Source organism: Lepisosteus platostomus, chromosome 4 (genome assembly GCF_059453375.1).
Source record: "Lepisosteus platostomus isolate fLepPlt1 chromosome 4, fLepPlt1.hap1, whole genome shotgun sequence".
NCBI classification, from domain to species: Eukaryota; Metazoa; Chordata; class Actinopteri; order Semionotiformes; family Lepisosteidae; genus Lepisosteus; species Lepisosteus platostomus.
This window is the reverse complement of record NC_142614.1, coordinates 21,355,531-21,380,540: the sequence shown is the minus strand read 5'-3', so window position 1 is coordinate 21,380,540 and position 25,010 is coordinate 21,355,531. Positions and strand designations below refer to the sequence as shown.

Below are 25,010 nucleotides of genomic sequence, written 5' to 3'. Positions count from 1 at the left end.
AGCTTAGATCGGAGAGAGTCGGGGAGAGAGATAAGCAAGCGAGAGAAGGCAAGGGCACTTTGGGCAATTCACGTCACTTTCAGCCCTCTCTCCCGAAGATCGCATCACCTCTGTGCAGACTTACAATTTGGAGTCTCCTTCTTTGACGAGACGGAAACTTCTGCTTAAAAGAGGTCGGATAACGGAGAATAAGGAAATATAAAAGATACGGTGCTCGTAAAAAAGGGACGAAACCGAAGGGTCTGCACAGTATTATACTGGCAAAGCAAGTGTTCAGTACAAGACATTGCAAATTTGGACTGCCACTTCACCAGGTCACTCACGGATTTGCTAGAGTTCAGACCGGTTTGGATCTTTGGAAAAACAAACAAAAGCTTATGATTTCTTAAAATTAATAAACCTAATGTATGACCAAGAGTGCAGAACAGACAGGCGGATATAATCTTTGAAAGAAGAGAAGGGGGAAAGACAGTCTCAGCTAGTCCTGTTATTTAGCAATCGGATCAAGGATTGTGTGGATTAAATCTTAAGAAAACCAGGACAAGATTGGCTTTGGATGTATTTTCTCTCTGCATTTTCTACTTTTCGTAACATTTTTATTATCGTTACCATTGGCCACTGTAGTTTGTGGTTTATTTTTTTCACGTACTGTTTTATATTACGCTTTAAATATTGAAGGAACTATTAATGTAACGATTTTTGATTATTTCCTAACATTACCAATACCGATGAGTCCAGGTACTCCAGTTCGGCTGCTATTTTTGTGTTTTTGCTTGGTTGCATTGAATAGTATTACGCTAACATAACCTACTCTAGTTTCAGTTTTCAGTATTTATCATTGAAGAGCTAAATTGATTAGGTGCTCCTGACTTTTGTACCCCCAATATAAAGCTAATGTGAACGGGGGTTACACGGAAAGTCGTGCGCCTTTTTAATTGGATATTTTTTGTGGAATTTTGGTTTAGAAATAAAAGAGACTGGCGTATGCTACAGATTGCCTTTGCTGCTCCAAATCCTACGTTTTCCGTAATATTATTTCAGGCTGCTTGTCGTTGCCTGGACTCGGATCCCGGATTCTTCATGATTTGCGGACATCATGCTCGTTTTTTAGCCGGGAAACCCTATTTTCGTCCCGCATGTTCAGGACCAAACGATCGGGGCTCGTCCGGCGACTCTGGAGGAGCCGTGCGCCCGTGGAGGGCGACGGGGAGGCGGATACTCGAACGCATGGAACCGGGGGCTGCTGCATGGGGAAATCGGCTAAGGTTTCCAAATCTAACCGCGGAACGGAGGCTGAATTGAAAGCATTGACCCATTCGATACTGAAGAAAATCAAAGAGAAACAATTAGAGGCGCTTTTGCAGGCGGTGGAGTCAAAAGGGGGTGCCAGGAGCCCCTGTCTTCTCCTGCCGAGCAAAGTGGACTCCAAACTGGGTCAGCACACGTACTCCCTTCCTTTGCTGCTCTACAAAGTATTCAGGTGGCCGGATCTCAGGCATTCCTCGGAATTAAAGAGGCTATCTTGCTGTGAATCTTATGGGAAAATTAACCCAGAGCTTGTTTGCTGCAATCCTCACCATATGAGCAGGCTTTGTGAATTAGGTAAGTTGGTATTTTCTTTCTCCGGTATTTTTAAATAACGTGACAAAAGATAACAGGCATGCTAAATTTTAACTCAAGAGTCGAAAAATGTCTGGCCAGGCAATTTGGCGACAGTATTCGGACATTTTTAAGGGACAACTGAAAACCGTAATGCAAAGTTTTTGTTACCTAAAATCTAATCGATAACTTTGTGTGTTAGCGGTGGCAACCTGAAACGACCCAGTTAATTAAAATTTAAGACAGTAGGTAAACGCAAAGAAGCATTGTACCAATGTATGACAGACTTGTAATGTCTTTGTAACAGATATATCTGTACAAGAATCTGTAATACATATGCTTTGATCTCCTTTGTAAGTTTAATAAACTGCATTCTAGACCAAAAGGTAACATTTTTTCCGTGTGTAGTAAACGAAAAGGTGTGGTAAGAATATATAGAATTAACTGCATTTTGTCACGTTTTCAGTGCATTAAATTGTAAAATAAGTAAGGTGTCTACCTTTTTATTTTGATCGCCTATGTCTGTTGCATTTTTGACGTTCCCTGGAGCCAAAATTTTCAACACACTTATCAGATGTAACGAAGTGTAAATCGGATTATGGCTAAATTAAACGAGGCAGGATTGAGATTTTTTAAGTTACTTTTGATGGTCCTGAGAGAGGTCATTTTATATATATATATAAATTACACTAAAAACTCCAATCCGATAAAATCAGTTTTTAAGAATTAAATACACGAGGTGCTACAGGATAACCGGACAGTCGGGATCAAGTTGGTAGTTTCCAGAGACTGGAGAGTTTTCAGTTGAGCCAAAAGAGGCCCGTATCACACAGCCTGAGTCGCAGATAGCAAGGAGACTGGCGCCAGGCGGCCCCCTTTGTTTATCTGACTGCTAAATATCAAGGCAATCACCGCCTCGCTGCCCTGCCTCCAACCCTCGCAGCTAAGACAAACAGTTTTCTAAAAGAATGCCACTGTTATCATAAGTTTCTGTCTCCCCTTTCTCATGGCTCTGTCTTTTCTCTGCCGTTTTTCATTTCAGAGTCTCCCCCTCCTCCTTACTCCAGATACCCAATGGACTTTCTTAAACCACCTGGTGAGTTAAACTTGGTTTATTTTGCAATTTGTTTTACCTTAACAGTAATGGCTGGAGGTATATGTGAACCTGTCACAGCAGATTTATGTTTTGTTAATGGTTTGATTTTTAATGAACGTGTGACATTGTTTCATATGACTTTTAAGTAGTTGCTGAAATATTAATTGTACTTTATTTTGTTATTGATGTTGATTCACCACTGCTACGACTGATGATAGGCATTTCAAAGGCAGCACAAGGTGACAAGCAGAAATAATGATTCGATTGTTATAAGACAGCAAGGTCTACCTGTGACATGTAATGTACATATGGCTCTGTGGGGTATGAAGGATCTTTTGCCTCTTTTGCAAAATCAAGAGTCTCCATCAGATGTTTTGATTTATGGCAGGGCAATCAGAATGCATTTGTGTATGCCAGGCCCCTGTAATAGGATGGCCTGCAGCCAAGACTCAAGCCCATTCCAGGCTGGCACCAGCTCTGTAGTGGTTGTCTGCACAAACTTTTGGCTGGCGGGTGACCTGGCAGGCCAGATAAACAGCACTGGCAGCAGAGCACAGCGGGCTGGGGGCAAGAGGGGGGTGGGAGGGGGGCAGCGCTTGAGAGGAAATCGGAAATGCGGATTACTTGGTGGGGAGGGGGCAAGATATTTGGAGCCACATCTAATCTGGGGAAGGGATCTGCTGATTGTAGTAGACAGACACGGAGACACCTTGGGATGAGTTGCCAGTGCAGCCTTTGATGCAGCTTTGTTGTTTTCAAGTGAAAAGAGAAAAGAAGTCGGTCTTAGTGTCTAAACATGAGTTTGGCAAGTGTATTCTATTGCCTGTGCCATTACAGCTGGATTAGCTGGACATGAAATGCTGCTGTGTAGTTCACAGTTTGATAACGCATGAATTATCCACATTTTGTAAAGTTTGCCCTTTGTTGTACTGTAGTCTTAGTTCAGACTGGTATGTATTTGGCGCCAACTTTGTTTCCCAGCTAGCACTGGCATTCCGACCTCCCTGCTGGTCTGTTGTGACACAGATAATCTAATGTGTCTCGAGTTGGAAAAATAAAAGCACACCTCTAGCACTTTCACCCACTTCGTATTGGATGTTCAGTACTTTTCCACTGAATGTATCAGAGTTAAATATTTCACGTTTTGTGTATGTTTTTTTTCTCCACCACAAGATATCTTCCAACATGGTTTTAAGAAAAAAAGTATCTAAAACTAATACATATATTTAACCCTTCAGTATGGTTTTATTTACAAAAGTTGACTGGCTAGCCATATGTGCTGTTTTATATCTACTAATGCTAATTTGAAAGAATGTTTGAGTTGGGTCAGGAGAGATAAGAGTCATTTGTCCAAGGCTGCCTGGACAGTCAGAAAGGCAGGTTTGGATTCATATCCAGATACAAGCTCGGATCCTCCCAGGTCTAAGGTTATGCACTTTTATAGTGAGTCATAAAATAATTGGCGCTGGAGGATCTGAATTTGCAGTGAGCTTTTTGAAAAAGTATTTTCGAAGTGTAAAGGAATTTTTTTCTAGTGGCAGTGTATACAGTACGTTCTTATTTAGTGCTGTTTTAACTTTTATTTTAGAGTTATTTTTTTTTCTCCTGGTAGCTGCTTTTAAAGCTCTGGTACATTGTGAATGGGGACTGTGTGGCCACATTGCCTAGATAGGAAAACATATTTTGGGAAACTGCTTCCTTCAAGGATGCTTATCAGGGCCTCATTAACCTTTTACTACTCTTCCGGTGAGCTTGGCAGAGTCTCCTTTTTCTCCTGCATTCCCAATGAGTGATGCGGATTAATTAGCGCGTGCTGACCCTGACGGGTGGTAGCTGAGCATCAATAAACACAAAAAAGTCAGCAAATAAATGCACTGTGAAAATAAAAGTTCCCCACCATCAGCTGTGAGGAAGTGATTAATCCAAACATCTGTATAACTTGTAGAAAGGCTTTTTGGAGCTCTTTTGAAGGAAAAGCAGGAAAACTTCACATTGGGACAATGGGGTGTGGAGAGAAAGGACTCATTTATGGGGCTTTCGTTTTCGGCCTTGCCTCACAGATGTCATAACAATATCAGGTGAGCTTATCTGAAAGCATGTTTCGAGTTGGGTCAGGAGAAACACAACTTTTCCCAAGAGATTTCTGTTAGAAATGTCAGTCTCCACTATTGGAAAATTTGATTGCATTTTCTAAGTATTTTAGAAGCACAGTGGACAAAATTTTGAAAGCACTTTCACTATGTTCACATTTTTTTTCAAGGGCAGTCCTTGCAGTTTGACGCAAGGAATTCAAAGCTTCAGGCCTGGTAAAACGCATCCTTTAGGTGTTAAATTCTAGTCTGGTGAAAAAATTCGTAGCACCTCAGCTTTGTGGAGTCCTTATCAGAGCAAACCTATGGAGTTTGGTCAGAAAGTTGTTTAGTATGTGAAGCATTTTGTTGTTACTTGAAAACGGAATATGGGTTGGATAATAGCCAAAGAAACCCATCCTGTAGTTGGTTCACTGCTGTACCTTCAATGTAGTGTCTGCAGCCCCACTGTCAAGTGGATCAAAATTTTCTAGACAACTTCCAAAACTTTGTTTTGCTGTTTTCTGTTCCTTGATCTCCAAATAAAATACAAAACTTTGTATCTCACCAGATTTTTTAACTTTCTTAAGAAATCTGGGATCCAGTTTTGCTCTAGAATGTAAAGTTTTATCAGTCACCCTGAGCTTAACATAGATGCACAGCTGAAATGTCTGTCATTGTTTTAAGGAAAACAATACCAACATTCCTAACCACAAAACCCATGTATAGTTTGCTTTTGTGAGATTTGTTTTCATTTTATGTCTCGTTCTTTTCTCTAGAAAGTGTTCATTTCAATTTAATGGACTACTCCCTAGAGATGTAGGTGGAGGTGCAGATTTCTGGGCAAGTTGACTAGATTGTCATACTGAAGCATCTGTTGAGTGGAAAAAATAATTCTAGTGACATTAAGGTCTTTTTGCAAATTAAGGTGAAGCTAAAAACTAAAACAGTATTTAAATAGCAATATAAAGATAAATATTCAAATGGTGTCCAGCAATAAAGTATGATGAACTATGATTTATCTTGTATGTGTTCACTGTTATTTTGTTATTTCATTTTCCTCAAATGAAATAACAAATGTCAGGATGAATATTGTACCTGTGCTTACTGAGTTGAGCCCTTCAGGGATGAGAGGGGTGCATAAAGTGCCCCTATATCTCTTTGAGTCTGTAAAGGTAAAGAAATTAGCGTTTTGGTTCTCTACCAAATGAATTGTGGAGTGTTAGAAGTTAAGGATATGGTTCCTCAGCCTGCAAATTTTCTAGGACATTTTGGCTCAAAGATGGCATCACAGAGTTGTGGTCACTGATCTAGCCCTCAAAACCCAGCCTTAGACCCTGGAACCCAATCAAAGCGCACTGTATATGACCATGCATCTAGTTAAAGTAACCACCAGACGGCACAGGTACAACCACTCATCCAGATGTTAGAAATTCCAGCCTTGCCAATATGGCAAAAAGTTGTGTAAACAATAATGAGTAGTGAAAAGTTCACTCTGTCTTACATATACTTTATGGAAATCTTGTTTAGACTTTATTAAAAAACATTTTTTAATTAAGCCTGAGATTATTGAGCAAGTTTTAAAGCTTGCAGATTTGTTTAAACCTTAAGCAGTGAACTGTATTTAGTCCATCACACATCCAGATCCTCTATCATCCAGAAAGAGCATTTTATTGCTAAGGTAATTCTCTTGAAGAATCCACTTGAACCTCACTTTACTGTTGCTACAGTTTAAGACCTAAAAGGCTGTAATTTATCAGAACCCTTACTATGGCATCTTAAAATCTGATGCTGCAAAAGTGCAAGAAGTTATAAACTCTTCCAAATGTGCATGAAGCCACAGTATTTGCCAGAGAAAATCTCCACAGACATAATTGTTGTTTCTTTTGAAACACACTTAATTGTTTTCATTCTAAATCATCTAACAGAGCTGAAAACATGTACCAGAACAATTTAAACTGATTAGGCTACAGGGATATATAGAGAGAGAGCAAGCATACTTCCTTAGTTCACTAGAGTGCCATTAAGAAAATGTACTGTATACAGTTTTCAAGACTGAGGCCATTTCCGGTCTCCTTCATTGTTTTTGGTTTGATTAAGTGTATCCTGTTAAACTGTGTATTCCTATTATGGGCCGCACGCTGCGCTGATAAGTTCACAACGACATGTTTTAGGCATTCCCTTTTCTGTTACTTGTTTGTGTATTTTATGCTTCCATCTTGGAAGGAAATGTTACCATGTGAGAGTGCCCTAACCTGGAGAGTTCTGGGGAGAAAATATGCAGCATCGCCTCTCTGTTCTAGGTTCAGTAGAGTGAGTCTGGGTATTGTTCAAAAGGCAAGCTTGGTAGGTGGTAGGAGATGCTTAAAGTTTTGATGGTAGGGTTGTGGGCTCCATGGTCTTTTCACGCATAATACTAGAACAATTGTATCAGAGACATTGGGATCTTGTACACAGAAATAATTTTGTTTATGTTGTTCTCTTTTTTGTTTAAAGTAGCTTTTTTAGAAAGTGTATCAGAATGAAAGGGTAGAGCCGTAGATCCTGTTGAATGTATAGCTAGACATTTTGCCTTCCAGTAACAGTGGTTACCCTAAGTAAGGAAGGGTTAAGGCATCTGTGGTTATTCTTTTCAGGATCTGCTCAGAGGTTACGGTGAATTAACTTAGAGTTCAGCATCTTCATGCAGCATTGATTTCATACAGTGATTAATAGGCACACAGCTGCTTAAATGATGTTACTTTTCTCTCTCTCTGCAGATTCTCCAGACTCTGTGCCTTCCTCCACTGAAACTGGGGGAACTAACTTTTTAGCCCCTGGGGGGCTCTCAGGTAGGCCATGCTCTATTACATTGCTGCTTCACAGCATTCGTTCACATTAAGCATTTTAGTTTGGAGTTGTCACAAACCAGTTTTTCACAAAAGCACACAAGTTTATGATGCGGACCTACACATAATCGGTTTAAACTAAAAACAATGTGCACTGTTTTGCATGAATAAAGTAAAAACAAATGCTTTTGCAAAAAATACAGCATTTGCTTGTGAAACCAACATGGAGTCTTGTTACAAGATTGGGTTTTCTTAGAAAATGTGAAGGATACATTGCTAAATACTGAAGCTTACACGGGCACATTGTGTGCAATTTAAATATGATAATGAACTGAGCACTGTATTTAAGAGGGGAAAATAATTGGTCAGTTCGGGCAGAGTACAAGCACTTCGTTTAAATTTGCATATTTTAGTCCCCACAATATGAGACTGTACTTTCTCTGATGCAACAAGGATAGCGTTCAGTAAAACATCAAAGCTTCCTGCATCCCTAATGTGAGGGGAAAATATTTGGAACATATGGTACAGTTGTGAAGGAAATGTATTACAGCATTTAGTTTTCTGGCGTTTCTTACTGTTTTTCTTTCTTTAATGGTAGTCTAGCGTCAGTAATTGATGCCAACACAGAAAATTGTTGTTGCTTGTTGTTTGTTTCTGTGTTGCATGTGCAGGTCAGTTTTCCTTAGAAGCCTGTACGTGAACGGCAAGCTTCTGATTCTGTTACCTGAATTCTTGTAGACGGCTTACTGGCAGTTACCATTGTCTCACTTTTGCTATAATAAAGGCATGAAGCCCCCACCTTCCCATATGGGATGGGTCTCAGAGCTGTGACACCCTTAAGTGGATTTAGTTTTGTTTGTCTTCCACTACTGTGCACTGTTTTGCCTGTCAGAGATACAGTGACGTGTTTGTTCAAGAAGAAAGGACTGATCAACCAAACATAACCAGTATCTACCTGCTCTCTTTTTAAAAAATGTATGTGCAGTTTACTGTACACAGAGAACATTAATTACAAAATTACACATATTCAGCCCTTTGATGCTTTGTAATGGCTAGCACTGCTCAGTGAAACAGCCTGTAATGTATTTTGCCTCTCTTTTAGATTTGAGGGTACTTAGGAAGATATGTATTATGTCAAAGATGCATGTGCCCATTACTGTCGTCTCAATGAAGTGGTAAGGGAGTTAAAATCTGTTATTTTTTGAAAGTGTAGTCAGATACAGGTTTTTCACCGCTGCTGATAACTGTTGATGAGGATGTTGTGGAGAAGGTTTCTGGGGGTCAGGTTGAGAGATATCAGGGAGGTGGGGACTGAGTTCCTCAGGATACCGCAGCAAGGAAGCTGGAGCTATTAAAAGAGAGCGCTCTGAAAGTTTTCAGTTACTGATAACATCTCGATGTCTGGGCTGCTTGGAGAGGGAGGAGGGGGTGGGCGTGGTGGCGGTGTTCTGGAGGGAGGTGAGGGGGGTACAGGAAATCACAGTTCTTGTAGGAGTGACTGCCCAAGGGCCCTAGCTTGGGGAGCAGTTCAGCTAATAATCAAAAAGTATGGCAAGAGATTTAAAAAAAAAACAGTTACCTGACTGCTCCTTTAACGGGCCATGGTAGTCCCTTTAGCCTTGGGGCTTAAGTGTCTGTGTGTGCACTTCATTGGGCCTGTCTTTTTAACCCCTTTCTATAGGTTCAGAAGGAGCTGATAAGAAAGTATTTATGATGAGACCAGGTCAGGAGAAAAGTGGCACTGTTAACAGAAATTCAGCAAGGCCCCTCTCTCTCTGTTCATATTACAGATGCTTCTCATTACTGCACTTTAAAGTTTTTTATGGCAGTTGGTAAGCACAACCCTTTTTTCCCCTTTTGTTAAGGGAAGGGGGTGGGGTGCGCTTGGGGGGGTCAACAGTCTGGTATGTCTGACGTTTAAGATAAGGCCCATTTCTTTATACACATGTCAGTGGCATATTGAAATATATTGAAATAGTGCTGGAACTGGAAAGGGGAATTTGTTGGGTTGAGCTACTGTTTTTCACAGAAGAGAAAGACACAGGGTAGTGGCATTTCTGAAGAACATGAGGGGCAGATTTGAATTTTTAGAAAAAGTGGCTAAAAACCCGATCTGTCCATTGCAGACAATGTTCCATTGCAGTCCTGTTGGCTTTTTAGAGAAAGAGTGCCAAGTCTGTGGGCATTAACCTAAAACAGCCCCTCTCGGCTACACCCTGCTCTGTAATGAGCAGTTTATGAAGTCTGTAGTATTAACAAAACACACATTTTAGACCAAGTGCAAACTGTGAAATACTAAACTGGAGACTATCTGCACCCCCCCGCCTGCCATCCCCCCAAACATGCACACACCCCCCTGTTTTCCTTCCTGGCTGGGCCCGCGCCACACTGAGTCTGAGTAATGAATGAGGCTCAGTGAGGGGAGGGAGGAAGGCCTGGAGCCAGGGACTTGATTTCTCTGGCAGGGGAAGAAAACTTTAATCCCTCAGGGGCTCTCACAAAAGAAACAGGCTCCTCCTGGAGGCACCGTGTTGACCTTTTAATTCACTCACTCTGCCCTTTTTATGTTGCGCTCTAGACTTTGTATTTAGAGAAGAGAAGGGGAGGGTGGGTGAGGGGCTGGGGGTGTGTGTGTGGGGGGTGTACAGCACTCTTTCATGTCTCACAGGAGGAAAGGGAATTGGTGGACTTCTTTTTAAGAACAGATTTAAGAGTTTTGAATGAGTGTTATGTAGCTTAGTTATGTTACTTTGTTAGCATTGAGTATTTTCAGGGGAAAGTATTGGAAACGTTACAGATTCTACTCACTTCTGTTGTTGGTAGTGGAAACTTTAGTCTCCCTTGTTTTTGTTTCTCTCATTTTAGAAATGTGTTTTCATTTTGCGGATTTCTGTGTATCTTTTATGTTTATGTATAAAATGTACTTGTAAGTTGTGTTGATCATGGGAGAAACTCCAGGGAACTTTACAGACAAATGAACAAGATGGATATTTATTACGCAAAACATTTCTTAATGATATTTCTTCTTCACTATTAGACAACCAAGTGAAAACTTCTATTCCTTGATCTCATCCATCTGTGATGCAGAGTTCAAGGAAAAGAATGCCTTTTTTTAAATTACTTTTAACGCTGTGACCATAGTGAAATCTGAACTTAGGGATTTTAGTTGAACAATGGGTTGGCAGAGCTGTGAATCAAATATTTCAAACTAATAAGCTTTTAAAATGTAATTTGCCCCCCGCCCTTCAACTGTAGCCGGTATGTAAACAAGGAAATGAGGTTTTGGTCAGCCTAGGATTATTTTGTGCTGTGTTAAGAATCTCCTGTCTGTCTGTGCTGCTGCTGTTGTCCTGGAAAGCGAGGTTATTAAGAGTTAACCTCAATATGACAGTGAAAGGCTTTAATGCAAACTAGGCCGCCTGCCAGACTGGGAGCATTAAAGCTCTCCTCACACATCATCTGACTGGAGCAGAATGCAGCCTGGCCAGTGAAGTGGATAGAGACTGCGACTTGGCAGTATCTCCCTGTAGCTTTTGGCCTCTGACACTCTGTTCCAGTTCCTCCTTTTTTTTGAGTTAGGTCTTTCCTGGCAGACACTTTCTTCTTCAGCCAGGGTGGGCTGGCTCATGCAGGCTGAGGAATGGAAGGCTCTTATAAGACCATGGGTGTGGGGGGTTTATGTTCTCAGAAATACTAGGAATAAGATTTTCCTTTTTTCTTTAAACTTTTAAAAACTTTTTTTTTTCTATCCATGTTATGGTTGTGCATTTCAATAATACAGTTATTTTGTTTATGCCAGCGGAGAGAAAAATATTTTTTCATATATAGGATTCAATGCCAGACATCCATTCTAATTTCTATCTCCGCCAGATAAGTGCACATCTTTTTCCACTTACTGGAGCATGTAAATATTTAGGCCTTTGTTATTGTGCATGCTAGCCAGTGGGATCTGTGTCACAGGATTTTAATGATTCTGGAAGTGACAGTCCAGTTTTTAAAGCAGAATGGTATTTTTTGGATAGCCAAAGCTTGGAGAGTTGGGGAGAAAGGGTGATTGAGGTTGACATTTTAAAGTGGCACAGTGATGTGTGGCTTAATGTAAAGTTAATTTTTAAGGCCCCCTTTTTAATTTACTAGTGTTAAGTACTTACTTTTTGCTGTTAAAGGTAGTTACACTGTGAGCTGGTTTAACGGGATGTATCGGAGAAGGGGCAAATGGCGATCAGTCTTCTTCGTATGGTGGTGTGTGCGTGGAGGGGGGTGTTCAAAGACGTAGGTGGAATGCCTGTTGGTGCCGACTTGAAGTGACCCTGGAGTGGCTGTGTAAAAGAATACCATAAAATTGGTGCTGACAGCCAGTACCCACTTTCTCAAGCAGGATTGAATGACCTGCACAGGGACCTGGCTGCCTGCCTACTGTCACAGAGTAGCTTCCTCTGTGGGTTAAATTTAGGCTGAGGTGTATTATTAAACTGTGAGCTCCAGGCCTCAGGGTAGCTCCAATCTTCCTAGTCATTTGAGCTTGCGTTAATACATGGTTCATCATGTAACCTTTCGAGAGATTCTCTCACAGTTTTCTTGATGTGTAATTTCAGACGCTTCAGTGGTGCCCTGCTGGTGTTTCACTGCGTGTTAGATTTATTTATTTGTTTTGAAGTTACCAGTACTACAAGACCTGCTCTAATTTCTATAAAGGGCATTCCTTCTGAGACTGTCTGCTTGCTGGGGTTAGACTACGCCAAACTGGACAGCTGTCTTTCGTGGGTTACATCTCTATCAGCACACATCTGTCTTAAAGATAACATTTTAAAAAATGGAGAAAAACATATCCATTCAGCCCCATTACATTCTTGGATTATTTGGGTTAACAGGAAAAGAAAGGACAACACAGGAAATGACATCATGTCTTTGAGGAAAAGGGCTAAATGGTGTAGCTGTGGGCCTCCTCAAAATGTAAAACAATCTCAGAGAATGAAAGATGATTCAGTTAGAGGGCAGTAGTAGACAGCTTGAGAGTTTTTTATTCAGTTTTTTATGTAATAGTGCCTCTTTTTATTGAAGGAAAAAAAATGCCGGGTCAGCGGCAGTTCTCTTTAATTTTATTGCAGCCGTGTTGCTCAATTGACTGAGTGGGGATCTTTCATTACTTTCCACTTCCTCTCCAAAATATGCAGCCAAGGAGGCTTTTTGGCTGGGAGTTAATTTTGGTTTTGGCCTTCCACTGTTCCCCACCCAGTGTCATTATAATGCTTGAAATTTTGCAAAACAGCAAAAGAACGAAGGGAAAAGGGCAGGAAAGGCTGTTATCCATATATAATACTTGATGTTAATTTGTGATTATGTGCGTCTGAAAATATTGGGGGTCTTTTTTAGGGTATGTCTTGAAGCAAAACTAAACTGAGCCTTGCTCCAGGAGAAACTGTAAATAAGCTTCTTCAAACTTGACTACAGCCTCTAAAAATCAATTTGGAAACCTAGCTTTCTTAATATCATTAAAGAAGTGATGGCCAGGCACCTACTGGCTTGAGGAAGGAAGGTATGAGAGTTCTGTGACTGTGCTAGTCAACGAGCTTGACATTTGTTGTATAAATTTATCCTGACTACATTGTCTTGTTTGGGTTAATCTAAGCACCTCAAGGGTGACCAATGATGCCAGTTGGATAATGGATCTCTAGGCTGACAACTGCTGATCTGTAAGAATTTCCAGTTTATGCTCCTGTTGTCTAATCATTCTGGACATAATGTTCAAATACCAAAGATTAATATGGTTTTAGTGCTGTCTACACAGTTAAATTTGTCGCACCTTTGCTATTCATTTATATAGATTGCAAATGCATAATATGTACTTGTTAATCTGACACTGTAATGTATTACAGTACCTTGCATGTTGTCTAGGTTTAAAATAAAGTTGATATTTAATAATAATAATTTTAAAAGCCAAAAAGAGCTCTGCCAAGCATACTGAATTGGTTGTTTTGAAATTGCTAATGCAAGGTTCCCACGGAGATCCCTGACATTCTCGGGACAAAAACAATGAAGCCAGTTGTTCAGTCGGAGATGTGCTGTACCACTGTGGTTGGCTTTTGTGGACTGGAGATTGGTGGCTGTTTGCTGGGTAGAATGGTGTATGACATCACTGACTTTTTTTTTCACTGTTTTACTTATATTCATTCTTTCTGTTACTCCGGAGGAAACACTGAGCCTGAGGGTCTGGCCAAAATGAGTCTGTGTTAAAATAATAACATGGTGAGGTAGGGAGAGCCAGTGACCTGTGGAGTAAACTTTGTTTACTGTTCTGCACTGCACAGAGGAGTCAAACCATCCTAATGCTAATGGGAGAGTTCACAACTGGTGTGTGTAGCGGCGCAGACCCAGTTCAGATTCAGGTCATGCCAAGTTATTCAGACCAGGAGCTCCAGTAGAGAAGCTCAGGATTGGCAAAGCACTTTTAGAGTTACGGAGAGAGAGACTGAATTGAATCCTGAATCCTGGGTTGTCACACACAATGTTTTTTTCTTGCTATCGGGGTAACCATTGCAGTTATTTCTTTCTGAGATGCTAGGCTTAAGCGTAGGAAAAAAAAGTTTAAAAACAACATTTCAGAGTCTCAGTCTCAATAAAATACGAAACTTTTATGATAATTTTATAATTTGTAGATCCAAAGAACTGTGGTGTATGGAATAATCAATGCAACAACAGAAAATATTATTTTTCTAACCTTTGACCTGAAACTGGTCATTGAGTCACCTTGTCCTGTGTTGAATGGGCTTTTGGAAACTATTAAAAAATACTCTGAGGACACATTGACAGTCCTCAGGAATTACTTGGGTCACACTGCTTCTTGTATGGAATCCCAGTTCTAAAGGATAACATACTGCCAACAAAAAACAGTTTCTATCTTGATACAAAATTTTGTGCTTTTTAATATTGATTGATTCTCCTTGTTTGCTTACTCCAGAGTAGCATCACCTTATTTCCCATGTATTTCAATTGAGAAGCAAAATTGGGAATTTGCATTTCATTTTTAAGACACGTCTCCAAATTGGAATTGCCAGTTGCTAGATTAGACCAGCACAGGAAGAATGAGGACTTTATATCATTTGTCATGGGTCAAGTCCCAGAGAGCCTTCAGTAGTATTGGCTGTGGCTGGCAGACTGATGCAGCTCTCGCTGGTAGCACTACAAGCTCACCAGCTCACAGCAAGTTACAGGGGACAACTAGGTCATCTCAAGCTCACTCAGTTCCAGCTGTGCAATAACAATTGTGCATGTAGTCTTGGAGAATCCTAGCAATGGCAGCATAAATACTGTAGTCCAAGAACCTGGATGAAGAGACTCACTCTGTGCTTTGGGCAGGTGCTTTTACTTGTTGAATCACTCAGGATTCCAATTTTGTCCTGTTTTCCCCTTACCTCTGAACCTTTATGAAACTCTGTTAGCTTTGACAATTAGCCTGCCTTGTTTATTTCAATCAAAATATTCTAAGCCTTTTTCATTGTTTTGTTAGAAAATAAATATTTCTGATTTCTGTTTCTCATTGTATAATTAAAGCAGTCTTATATGCATGTTTTCCAAGCTCGGTTTCGTGGTTTGTTAACTTGGCCATCAGGTTAAAGTCGTTCTGTCTTTTCAGATTGCTGAAAACACAATAATGTGCTTGCAATGAAAGAAATTATTTAACATCATGAAGCATAGGTTCCAAAGTTCTTACGTGAATGGTATTCTGTTAAGTAAAAATTATTTGTTTGCTTGGTGTAGTTCAAAATATATTTTATGCATAATTGATTTTTGTTTTTTTATGACGTTGCCTATAAAATTTATTTTTGGAAAGGAAACTTGGTGTTATTTAAGAAAGCTAAAATCTTCAATTCATAATGTACTAAGTAGTTAATTTTGTTCATGATGTTTCAGAACTACATAGATATTCCTTTAGCAGTATGTTCTTAACACATTGGAAAAAGCAGTAAATAGGTTCTGCATTTAGTGACACTAATCTTTCGTTAGTGACCTCTAGACTCTGTACACAATTTCCCTCTATAATTCCAGTCAGCCGTAATGCCTTCAGTATTGGTTCCAGTCTGGTACTTTGCATAACCTGAGTTGTTTACAGTAAAACATCACAGTTCAACCTGAAAGTTCTGTTGGCCTTATTAAAATACGATTAAAAATTTTTTATAAAGTAACAATACAACTAGTTTAATTTCTAATCTGTCTGTCTGACTCTGTGTTGCGTAAGCTCTCATACAGAAACAAAAAAAAACTTTTTAGTCAGAAAAAAAATCAAAAAAGTTCCTTTTCCCCTTCAAAACTTCGACATTGAAGTTGGTAAGGGAAGTGTTTAAACCTTATTTTCTTCTAGCACTTTATTGTAAGGTAATGGACCAGACCAGGCAGGAGTGTGTGTGTGAGTGCGGTTCAATGAAGTGTGTGATAGCATGTTCAGAGCCTGTCTATGCCAATGTGTGTGTCCAGGAATAGAAACAATCAGATTATGAAGGCAGACAGTAGTAATCATTAACTTCTTCAGGCTACTAGCTGTCTCCAGTCTGGCGCACCATGCCCCCACTCTGCTAAACTCCCCCCCAGTAGAAGAGTCTGCAACTAGAGCCAGAATAACAGCTATCATGGATGGTTGTGGGGTCGTCACAACAGAACATCTAATTGGTGTAATACTTTTTTGCACAGTGAGTCAGTAAAAATTCCTTCATATTCCTCTGATATTCTGCTATCTCCTTAACATTCAGTTTAAACTTTGTTTTTATTTAAAAAAAATAACCAAAATCACACACATGAGTGGCAATATTGTGTGTCTCCATCCCAGTATTATTAAAATATACAGAATTTAATTTGTGTGGTCCTGAGTATTATCATGTCATATCTCGAACGTTGGTTTTTGACCAAGTGAGAAAGTCCTTGTTACTTCAGCTTACGTTTCGTGAATGTAAAGAGGAATTGATGGGCTTTACAAAGATCTATTTGAAGTAGAATAAGGGAAGATGGTATTGATTTGCTGTGAGGACACAATTAGTGTAAACTGTGTGAGGCTGGAAGGCAGAGGCCTGCCCCACCCTTGCCTGAAGCTTCACTACTGGGGTAACGATGTGGAATGAGGTCTGTAGCCGGAATGCAGCACTGTAATTCGCATGGACAATGAGGCCTAATGACTGGGGCCAAACTAAAACAAGATCACTACCCATCTCCAGAGATCAAAAAGTCTCATCACACGTAACGTACAAGGGACAGAGAGACACACACAACCAAGACTGAAAAAAACAGCTCCCCACAGGCTTCATGCATATTCTAAGCACTGAGCGACAACATAATCTTAGAGAGAGACAGACACACGGCAGAAATCAGAAATGTATTCTTGACATTTTTACTGACAGATGTCCTAGATGTGTATATAAACCAAGGCATGGACAAAGCACATGTGCGAGTTGTGTGGGAAGTCTGTCAGTTGCAGACATGCTGATACAACATGCACTAGGCAGGCATAGACAATGCATACATTAGCTCAAGTAAAGGAATATGAGCAGTTTTGTTGAGGAAAACAAGGGCATTCAGATGTTCACCAGCATCCTCAGGCACAGGAACATGTACTGTGTTTTGGCTTTGGTTGGGACTGAGAACCAATCTCAAAAGAGAATATGCTTCTTTCTACTGAACATATATTCTGAGTGTGTTTCCAGTAATGCACATGTGGACTCTTAATTCCACCTAAAGCCTGATACTGTATCGTGCTGTGATAACTGATATTTAGTATATATCATGACCAGGTGTTTCAGTTTACAGTGCCAATTTCAAGATTTTTATTGGTCTAGCAGATCTGGGAGCAGTATAGTGAAGTGGATAAGTCTGGCCTTTTTATAGACAGGTTGTGGATTCAAGTCCTCACTGCAGACACTGCTGTTGTACCTTGAGTGAGGTACTTTACCCAAGTTGCTCCAGTTGCTTGCTCCACCCAGCTGTATAAGTGGGGACCAGGATTGCTAGGGGTAATATTGTGATGGACTAGCATCCCATCTAGGCAGAGAGTCATATGCTCTCTAGTCTGTTAAACACTACAGAAACCAAGATAAATCTCTGGTCTGAAGAGTTGCTGTGGAAATTACCTACCAGTTGTGAGAGAAGACTGTAAATTGTCTTCCAGTTAAACCTGGTGAGTTGGAGGTGTTGAATAAGCACATGATAATCATATACTTTGGATTGCTATTTTTAGGAGGTAAAGCATACATGAAAAAGTTTGAAAGAAGAAAAAGGTACCTTTCTTGCATAGATTTAAAACCTTGTAGCTTAGCTCGGAGCCTAGCGATTTCTAGAATCTCATTTTAATCTTCACATTTTCTCTCTCTTCTTGTTAAGAATAATCTAATACTGTTACTCTGGAATGTGTTCTGGTGTTTCTGTCAAAGTTGCCTGCAGTGAACTCCTCCAAGCTTTCAGCCAGCCAAGTTGCATAGTCGTGGTTTTGAGATGAGACAAAACCACCAACAGCAAATGCTTGGGAGCGGTGTAAGTTTCTGCACTCTGCAATTGAAGTCTCTCCCTCAATCCACGCCAGCCTACCTAATTGTCATGTGAGGGTTCGAAATTGGCAGTGGTCTGACAACCCGGCCTTGGGATGGAGACCAGCCTGAGTGGGGGGTGATTATTAAACCACCAGGTACAGTGAGAGAGAGTCGAGCAATCAGACCTCTGCTCTTAAACAGGCACCGAACTGGCTGACTAATTCTTTCCTCCCTTCAGCTGCCTTGACAAGTCCCTGCAGGTAACCAATTAATGACCCACAGGCTTGGCGACACCTATTACTGTGCAAATAACACCCTGCAGTTCAAGAATCACTGGTGACCTCCAACATAAGACTTGATTAGGCTCCCGAAACAATAATCTTCTTGTAGCCAGATGAGCAAAATGGCAGAAACGGCTTGTTGTTCTTGGTAGACTCCATGTTCTTCTGTTCTCAGCCATGACAGCTAAGCAACATTTGTTCTGAAACTCAAGAAAATGAGGTGTGAGATAATTCCAAAACACACACACACATAGTGAGTGATTATGTGTGGGCTGCTGTATCCTAGTAGATTGCGATGACATGAAAGGAAAGGCTTCTTCAGTTACATTATGGAAAGAAGGTTTTGTTTTTAAAAAATATCATTCTCGTCACCATAAATGAACACTGGCTCATTTCCTAATAACAGGCTGCTTTTGCTTTAAGAGTTTTTTTTTCAGAGGTACTGCACAATTAACATAACTGAACAGTTCCCTCTGCCGATGTCTGCTTGAAAATTACTGGGTATGCTTGGTGTCCCATAAAGATGAAAGAGAAAAAGACGGGAAAAGGGAAAAAAAGCTACAATGCCGGTCTAAGGGATTTTGTTTGGAAAAAAACTTTTTTGGGGGGGCAACAGTGTGAAATGTTGAAGAAAATCAAACCAGGACTGAGTGAAAACTGCTTTTCTCTTTATGTGAAAAGTCTTCTTCACAGCAGTTCTCTGCTTGTCATTGTTATTCGATGCATCAAATGACAAAAGATTTAGGAGGTGGGGTAAACTGAAGAATTGAGATATAAATATAATCGAGTCCAGAGGTCTGTAGTCCCCTTCTCCCTTTCCACCAGTGTTCTGTGCAGTTCAGTTTCTTCTAATCCTCAAGGCAGCTTTAAGTGAAGGCAGATCTTAAGTGAAACTGTAGATATTCATACTGCACTGTACATGCAGTTATGCACAGAGAGAGAAGTTGTGTGAGTATATCATTTTGTACTTTATTTTTCACCTATCCTTTTTTGCGGGGGAGGGGTCTTTGGTCCAGAAAAGAGGTCAATCAACAAAACCTTTTGAGGCAAGCCAGCCAGCTATGAGTTCACTGTGGGTACATTCTGCCACTTTACAGAGCCATTATTCTCAGGAATGTGGCTTTTTCTTTCCTGTCATTAGGCAGTGGTGTTTGAGTTTGGGCCTTTTATTGGATTTTAGGATATAGAAAATCAAGGATGTCATGACTAATGCTGTCCGTATTTGTTGAACCATTTTGGGGTTTTTTTGCAGAGAAATAAACTTTGAACATTTTGTTAGAAAGGGGAGGCAATAAGACTTTCACAGTATACAAATTCCCATGTTCCCCCCTCAAAAATAATTAGACTGTTACAGACAATAGCTTCCTATTGTAAGATGAGGCAACCTATTATAAAACAATGATTGGGACAGATTTATAGCACACTTTGCGTCAGAACTTCAACTGGCCTGCAACAAAAATAAGAAACTCAGACAGCAGATAAGTACTAATGCTTATGTAAACAATGCTGTGTGGCTGTTTGATTTCCAGGGAGTTGGACTGCTTTCCTTGTTAGAATTCCAGGAATTCTTCTATATTTTTTTCAACATTAGGGATGCAAACGTTTATCCATGTAAGCGAAGGTCTTCGTTTGCCTGGATTTTGACGTGCACAGTGCCAAAACTAGCCTTTATCGAATATAGGGAAAATTTTGGTGTAAAATGTTTAATAAAATGTAGATCTGTTGTGAATAATTCTCAGTTAGCGCAGAAAAAAAAGCTTCTCATAACTTTCTAGGTTTTTAATACTCTAATATCTAATATTTGTTTGTGTCAAAAAATCTACTTCAAAAGTCAATTTCAGAAACTATCACTGACACGCCTGTATCATTGAATCAGATATACCATTTTGTGCTATTAGTAAAATCATGCATGTGTCCATGTGAAAGCTTGGCATAATTAAATAGGCATTTGCTTCTGGACTATATACCTTTTCAGTCTGGAGCATTGTGGTACTTTCTGTATATTATACTTCAAGGCATTTCTCTTTGTGCCTTGAATAGCTGCAGTACACTTCCACATTGTGGGGATGAGATTAGCAAGTAGAGGCGCCGTTCATTCCTGGCATGGAATACATATTCCGGGGTTCCAGGAAGTGAATGTAATGGAATATTTTCAAAGTATTTGTTCAGTATGTGCTCATAGTGTTTATGTCCTGTGAGCACTTTTACTATTTCACCACGGACCAACCTCCACATGTACAAAATCTGAATTAAGTGTTCCTTCACATTTGTTCGCTGGTCCAGTTTGGCAGTATCATTAACCAGCTCTCTAATTTCTTTGTCCCTCCAGATTCCCAGGCTCTGCAGGGGCAGGGGGATCGTGCGCACTGGTGCGTCGTGGCGTACTGGGAGGAGAAGACACGCGTGGGCCGCCTCTACTCGGTCCAGGAGCCTTCCCTGGATATCTTCTACGACCTACCTCAGGGGAACGGCTTCTGCCTCGGTCAGCTCAACTCGGACAACAAGAGTCAGCTGGTGCAGAAAGTGCGCAGCAAGATCGGCTACGGGATTCAGCTGACGAAAGAGATGGACGGGGTGTGGGTGTACAACCGCAGCTGCTATCCCATCTTCATCAAGTCTGCCACACTGGACAATCCAGACTCTCGGACGTTGCTGGTTCACAAAGTATTCCCCGGTTTCTCCATCAAGGCCTTTGACTACGAGAAGGCCTATAGCTTGCAAAGGCCCAACGACCACGAATTCACACAACAGCCATGGACCGGCTTTACTGTACAGATCAGCTTTGTGAAGGGCTGGGGCCAGTGCTACACCAGACAGTTCATCAGTAGCTGCCCTTGCTGGCTGGAAGTTATTTTCAATAACCGATAGCAGCAGATTTCCTACTCCGCGGAACAGGACTAAACCCCCCCTTTGTTGGGGGTGTAAAAAGAAGAAGAAGAAAAGAAAAAACTGAGGACTTGTTTAATAAATGAGTAAGATTTAATTAAAAAAAAACGAAAGTGTATTTTATGTTATATATAAATATATTATTACTTGTAAATATGAAGACGTTTTATAAGCATCATTATTTATGTATTGTGCAATGTGTTAACAAGAAAAAGAAAATAAGATGCACTTTGCTTAATATAAATGCAAAACAAAGAAATGCCAAAATTAAAAATAATAATAATAATGAAACACAAGATTGGTGTTTTTTTTTCTATGGGTGATGTCACCCAGTTGAATGTTTTTTAAAAGGAGTTAATGTTCTATTAAAAATAAAACTACACCTTTAAATGTATGTCCTGTATAGTTTTCTTTGTTAATGAGTAGTGGTGTAATTTCCACTCGTCTATTCTTTAAGCATTGTACACTATAGCCTTTTAACTTGATTCTTATTGACAACACACTACAAGCTAAAAAGACCAGCCTTTTAGCTTTAGACTGATGAGGGAGGAGTCGAGCACTCTCAGTCTGTTTAATGTTACAGAAACAGGGATTCACTCCTCCCTTATCAGCATCTAGAACTGAGTTTAGATTTTAGTCCAAACATTTACTTTTCAGACTGAAAAGTACCAGAGGTTATCAGCCTAAAATGTTATTTTTTATATTTTTGAGACATTTTATAGTTAATAACATATAAGTAGCATACTTTCTGCTATCCATGTGTTTCAGCACTATAGTTGTTTCTATGGAGATAACTTTCATTCTATATGAACACACTAGTATTTTACGGTTCTACAGGTAGACATTTTAGCAAGTTCATTTTTCAGTGTGAATCAGGGAATACCAATCCTGGTCCCTGGGAACCACACACCAGCTGGTTCTTGTTCCAGTTAAATAATTGAGGCCTTAATAGAGCTAATGGGAACTCTCTAATTGTGTTCAGTTTTTCAACCTGTTGGAGATTGTCTTTTAACTGCCGCTGTTCATAAGTAACTTAAGAACGCCAGTCTCTGCGTAGAAAGCTGGAGCAGTGGTTAGCTTTGCTGTCTCGTTGCTGGGGTCCTGGGTTCAATTCCTGGGGTGCTTTCTGTATGGAGTTTGTATCTTCTTCACGTGTTCATGTGGCTTTCTCTGGTCCCCAGCACAGTCCAAAGACATACTGGTAGGTTAATTGGATTCTGGGAAAGTGGGCCCTGATGTGTCTGTGTGTCTTTGTGTATCCTGCCTTGTGTCCATTGCTTACTGGGATAGATTTGACCCTGTAATGGATGAAGCAATTAGAAAGTGGATGTATCTCTGTATAGAATTTAAAAAAAAACTTGCAGATGTTCCAACCAACTAACTTCATTGGTTCAATTAAGGTTGATCTAAATCAAGAGCTCAGTTACAGTCAAAACCAGCAGGTGTGTGTCCAAGAATAGGACTGGGAACCTTTTGGTGAAACATTTTGCATTGGTAACACAGCCATAAGAAAGGTTGCAGATAACAGGAGGTTTTGTTTGGGCTTTAAATGCTTGCTATCGCACAATTCAATAGGAGACTGCAAGAAATTGTCCTGTACAAGGTTTACACTTTTCATTACTGTCTCAGGGCTCCCATCAATGAAGATTACTCATTTTATTCATAAAGAAACCAACAACTTTATTGTAAAACTATACATGAATGAGTTACAAGAAATGTTACAAGGGTTGAAACAGAGAGAGGTAAATAGAATAATGATGAAATCATTAGTAACAGCCTCTGTCCGTCCAGGGGAAGAATACTCAATTTTCCAGGTAATTATTTCTTATAAAGGGTATGAAAACTGGTTGAGGACAAAATGAGATGATTTAGATCCATTGCTCTGAAACACAAATTCCTTAATGTAGCTACAAAAAATACTATGGTTATAATCCATCTATCATTTGTCTCGAGATTTCAGAGTCTAAGGTGCTGATCAGTATCAAATGTCTGTATTGACCTAGATGACCTAATGACTACAAAGTGAGAGTCTGCAACCCACAGATTTCTGTGGCTTTTATTTTCAGATAGTTTTGATTTTAAGTGTTGTATCGAACCTGTAAGATGTCGTTTTTTTTTTACAGGAAGAGAAAAACAAAATGTCTTATAATATTCATGTTCCTTACTCAGCTACCTGTTGCTGGTTTAAAAGCACATTTTAAATACATACCTTCTTGAAGCGCAATATCCACTATACAGCATCTAATTCAACAGTGGATTTTTGTATCCATATTATTTCAAAACTGGAAAATTTAAAGAAACAAATCATTTGAATTATAGAAACTCCTTAGATTAAATTCATATGATAATTTGTACCTTCAGAGATGGTGTCCTCAATCAAAAATAAAAGCTTATAGATGCATTCCTAAAGGCTGTTTTAATGATGTTAAATTGCTGTGATGGCTTTTGTTTAGAGACAGAAGCTTTCAAAGGGGGTGGCAGATAATCTGTTTAGGTTCTGGTTTTGCTTCTTTCTTTACTGCCATTTCTACTACTTATCCCCTGAATGAATTTAACTAACTTAGCTAGGTGACAGCATTTATTATACAGTATGTGCCATATTGCTTGTGATTAAAGTTTAAAAAGGAGACAACAGTGCTCTAATTATGTGTTCAGGTGATTGCAGAAGAAGGCACTGGAAATGACAAGTTTGGTCAAAAGCACCTAGCTGCCAACACCTCTAGTATTTTGCGCAGAGTATCCCGTTCCTTTTCAAACAACAATTATTTTGCTCCTTGTCTCTTATTTGCAATAACTATTTTGGGAATATTTTCTCCTTCCTCCCACATTAACAGCCCCTGACATCACAGGAAGGAAGCCATAATAATGGCATTCAGCAGCCTATAAAATCAACAGGCCATTAAAACTTCAGAAGGTCCTGCAATACACAGACCCTGACAGACTGACAATTGCGCAACAATAAGCAGATGGTGTCTCCAGTCTAGAGGAGTTGAGGAGGGAAGTGAGGGCTGGCGCTGGAGAAATTAAGCACTTCAAAACTAGAAAGAGGTTTGAGAGCCCACTGTACCTTGTGTTTGACTGTCAGCTGTAACTTGAAAGAGAACTGGATTGTTCAGGTAAATAAAGGAGGAAGAAAGTCTGAGCAGGTATTGTAATTGTTTTTCACAACAGGAACAAGGGTTGCTGTGAAGTGAACTGGTACCCTTCATGTGAAGTAATGGAATTAATTGTTTCTTAGTGTACAGTTGCTTATCAATGACATAAAGTTTAATTGATTCATTCTAATGAGTGGTAAGAAAGAGATTCCAGATTTTACCTACAATGAAGTGTATTTTTTTTAATAAAAAGAAAAAACCTAAGTAGGAAAATTTGTCTAACGGTGCTGACATGGCAGTGTGATTCCCCACTGGACATGTACAAGTATAGTAGCCACATGGCAAAGAGGACATTTCTTCTGTGGAATCAAAGAACAACAACATGGATAATTCCTGGGTTTAAAGAAAAGTTTGCAGTACATTCTCTGAATCCTTCAAGAAATGGCTGTACAAGATCTTTGGGCATATAAACAATTATCATCCAAATAAGAATGGAGGGTTGAATGGCTTTTTTATTAAATGAGAATCACCAGATTAGATAGAATTTGTGTTCTATCTAAATGATTTGGAAAAAGCCAATTATGTGTCTGTCATGCCATGGCTGTTAGCTATGATCTCCATGACCACAAACTGGAAAATTAGGAAATG

The 25,010-nt window shown here is 39.8% G+C and overlaps 1 protein-coding gene across 2 annotated transcripts; it reads left to right on the top strand.

Moving 5' to 3' along the window:
• On the top strand, positions 1 to 21,661 carry smad7 (SMAD family member 7). 2 transcript variants are annotated; one of them, XM_088628997.1, is made up of 4 exons: positions 3 to 1,602; positions 2,642 to 2,695; positions 7,524 to 7,595; positions 20,711 to 21,661. In XM_088628997.1, exons 1-4 carry the CDS (start codon positions 1,137 to 1,139, stop codon positions 21,247 to 21,249), a joined length of 1,131 nt encoding a protein of 376 aa, XP_088485123.1. In that variant the 5' UTR covers positions 3 to 1,136; the 3' UTR covers positions 21,250 to 21,661. The 2 variants fall into 2 exon arrangements, with proteins under 2 accessions (XP_088485124.1, XP_088485123.1); XM_088628998.1 differs by lacking the exon at positions 7,524 to 7,595 and having other exon boundaries at positions 1 to 1,602.
• The last annotated feature ends 3,349 nt before the right edge of the window (positions 21,662 to 25,010 follow it).

What these genes read in the sequence shown, in the direction of transcription:
- smad7 (XM_088628997.1), top strand. Translation starts at nt 1,137, where the DNA reads ATGTTCAGGACCAAACGATCGGGGCTCGTCCGGCGACTCTGGAGGAGC. An exon ending in GAGCAGGCTTTGTGAATTAG is followed by an intron (nt 1,603 to 2,641) that starts GTAAGTTGGTAT and finishes TTTTCATTTCAG; the next exon opens with AGTCTCCCCCTCCTCCTTAC. An exon ending in AGCCCCTGGGGGGCTCTCAG is followed by an intron (nt 7,596 to 20,710) that starts GTAGGCCATGCT and finishes TTGTCCCTCCAG; the next exon opens with ATTCCCAGGCTCTGCAGGGG.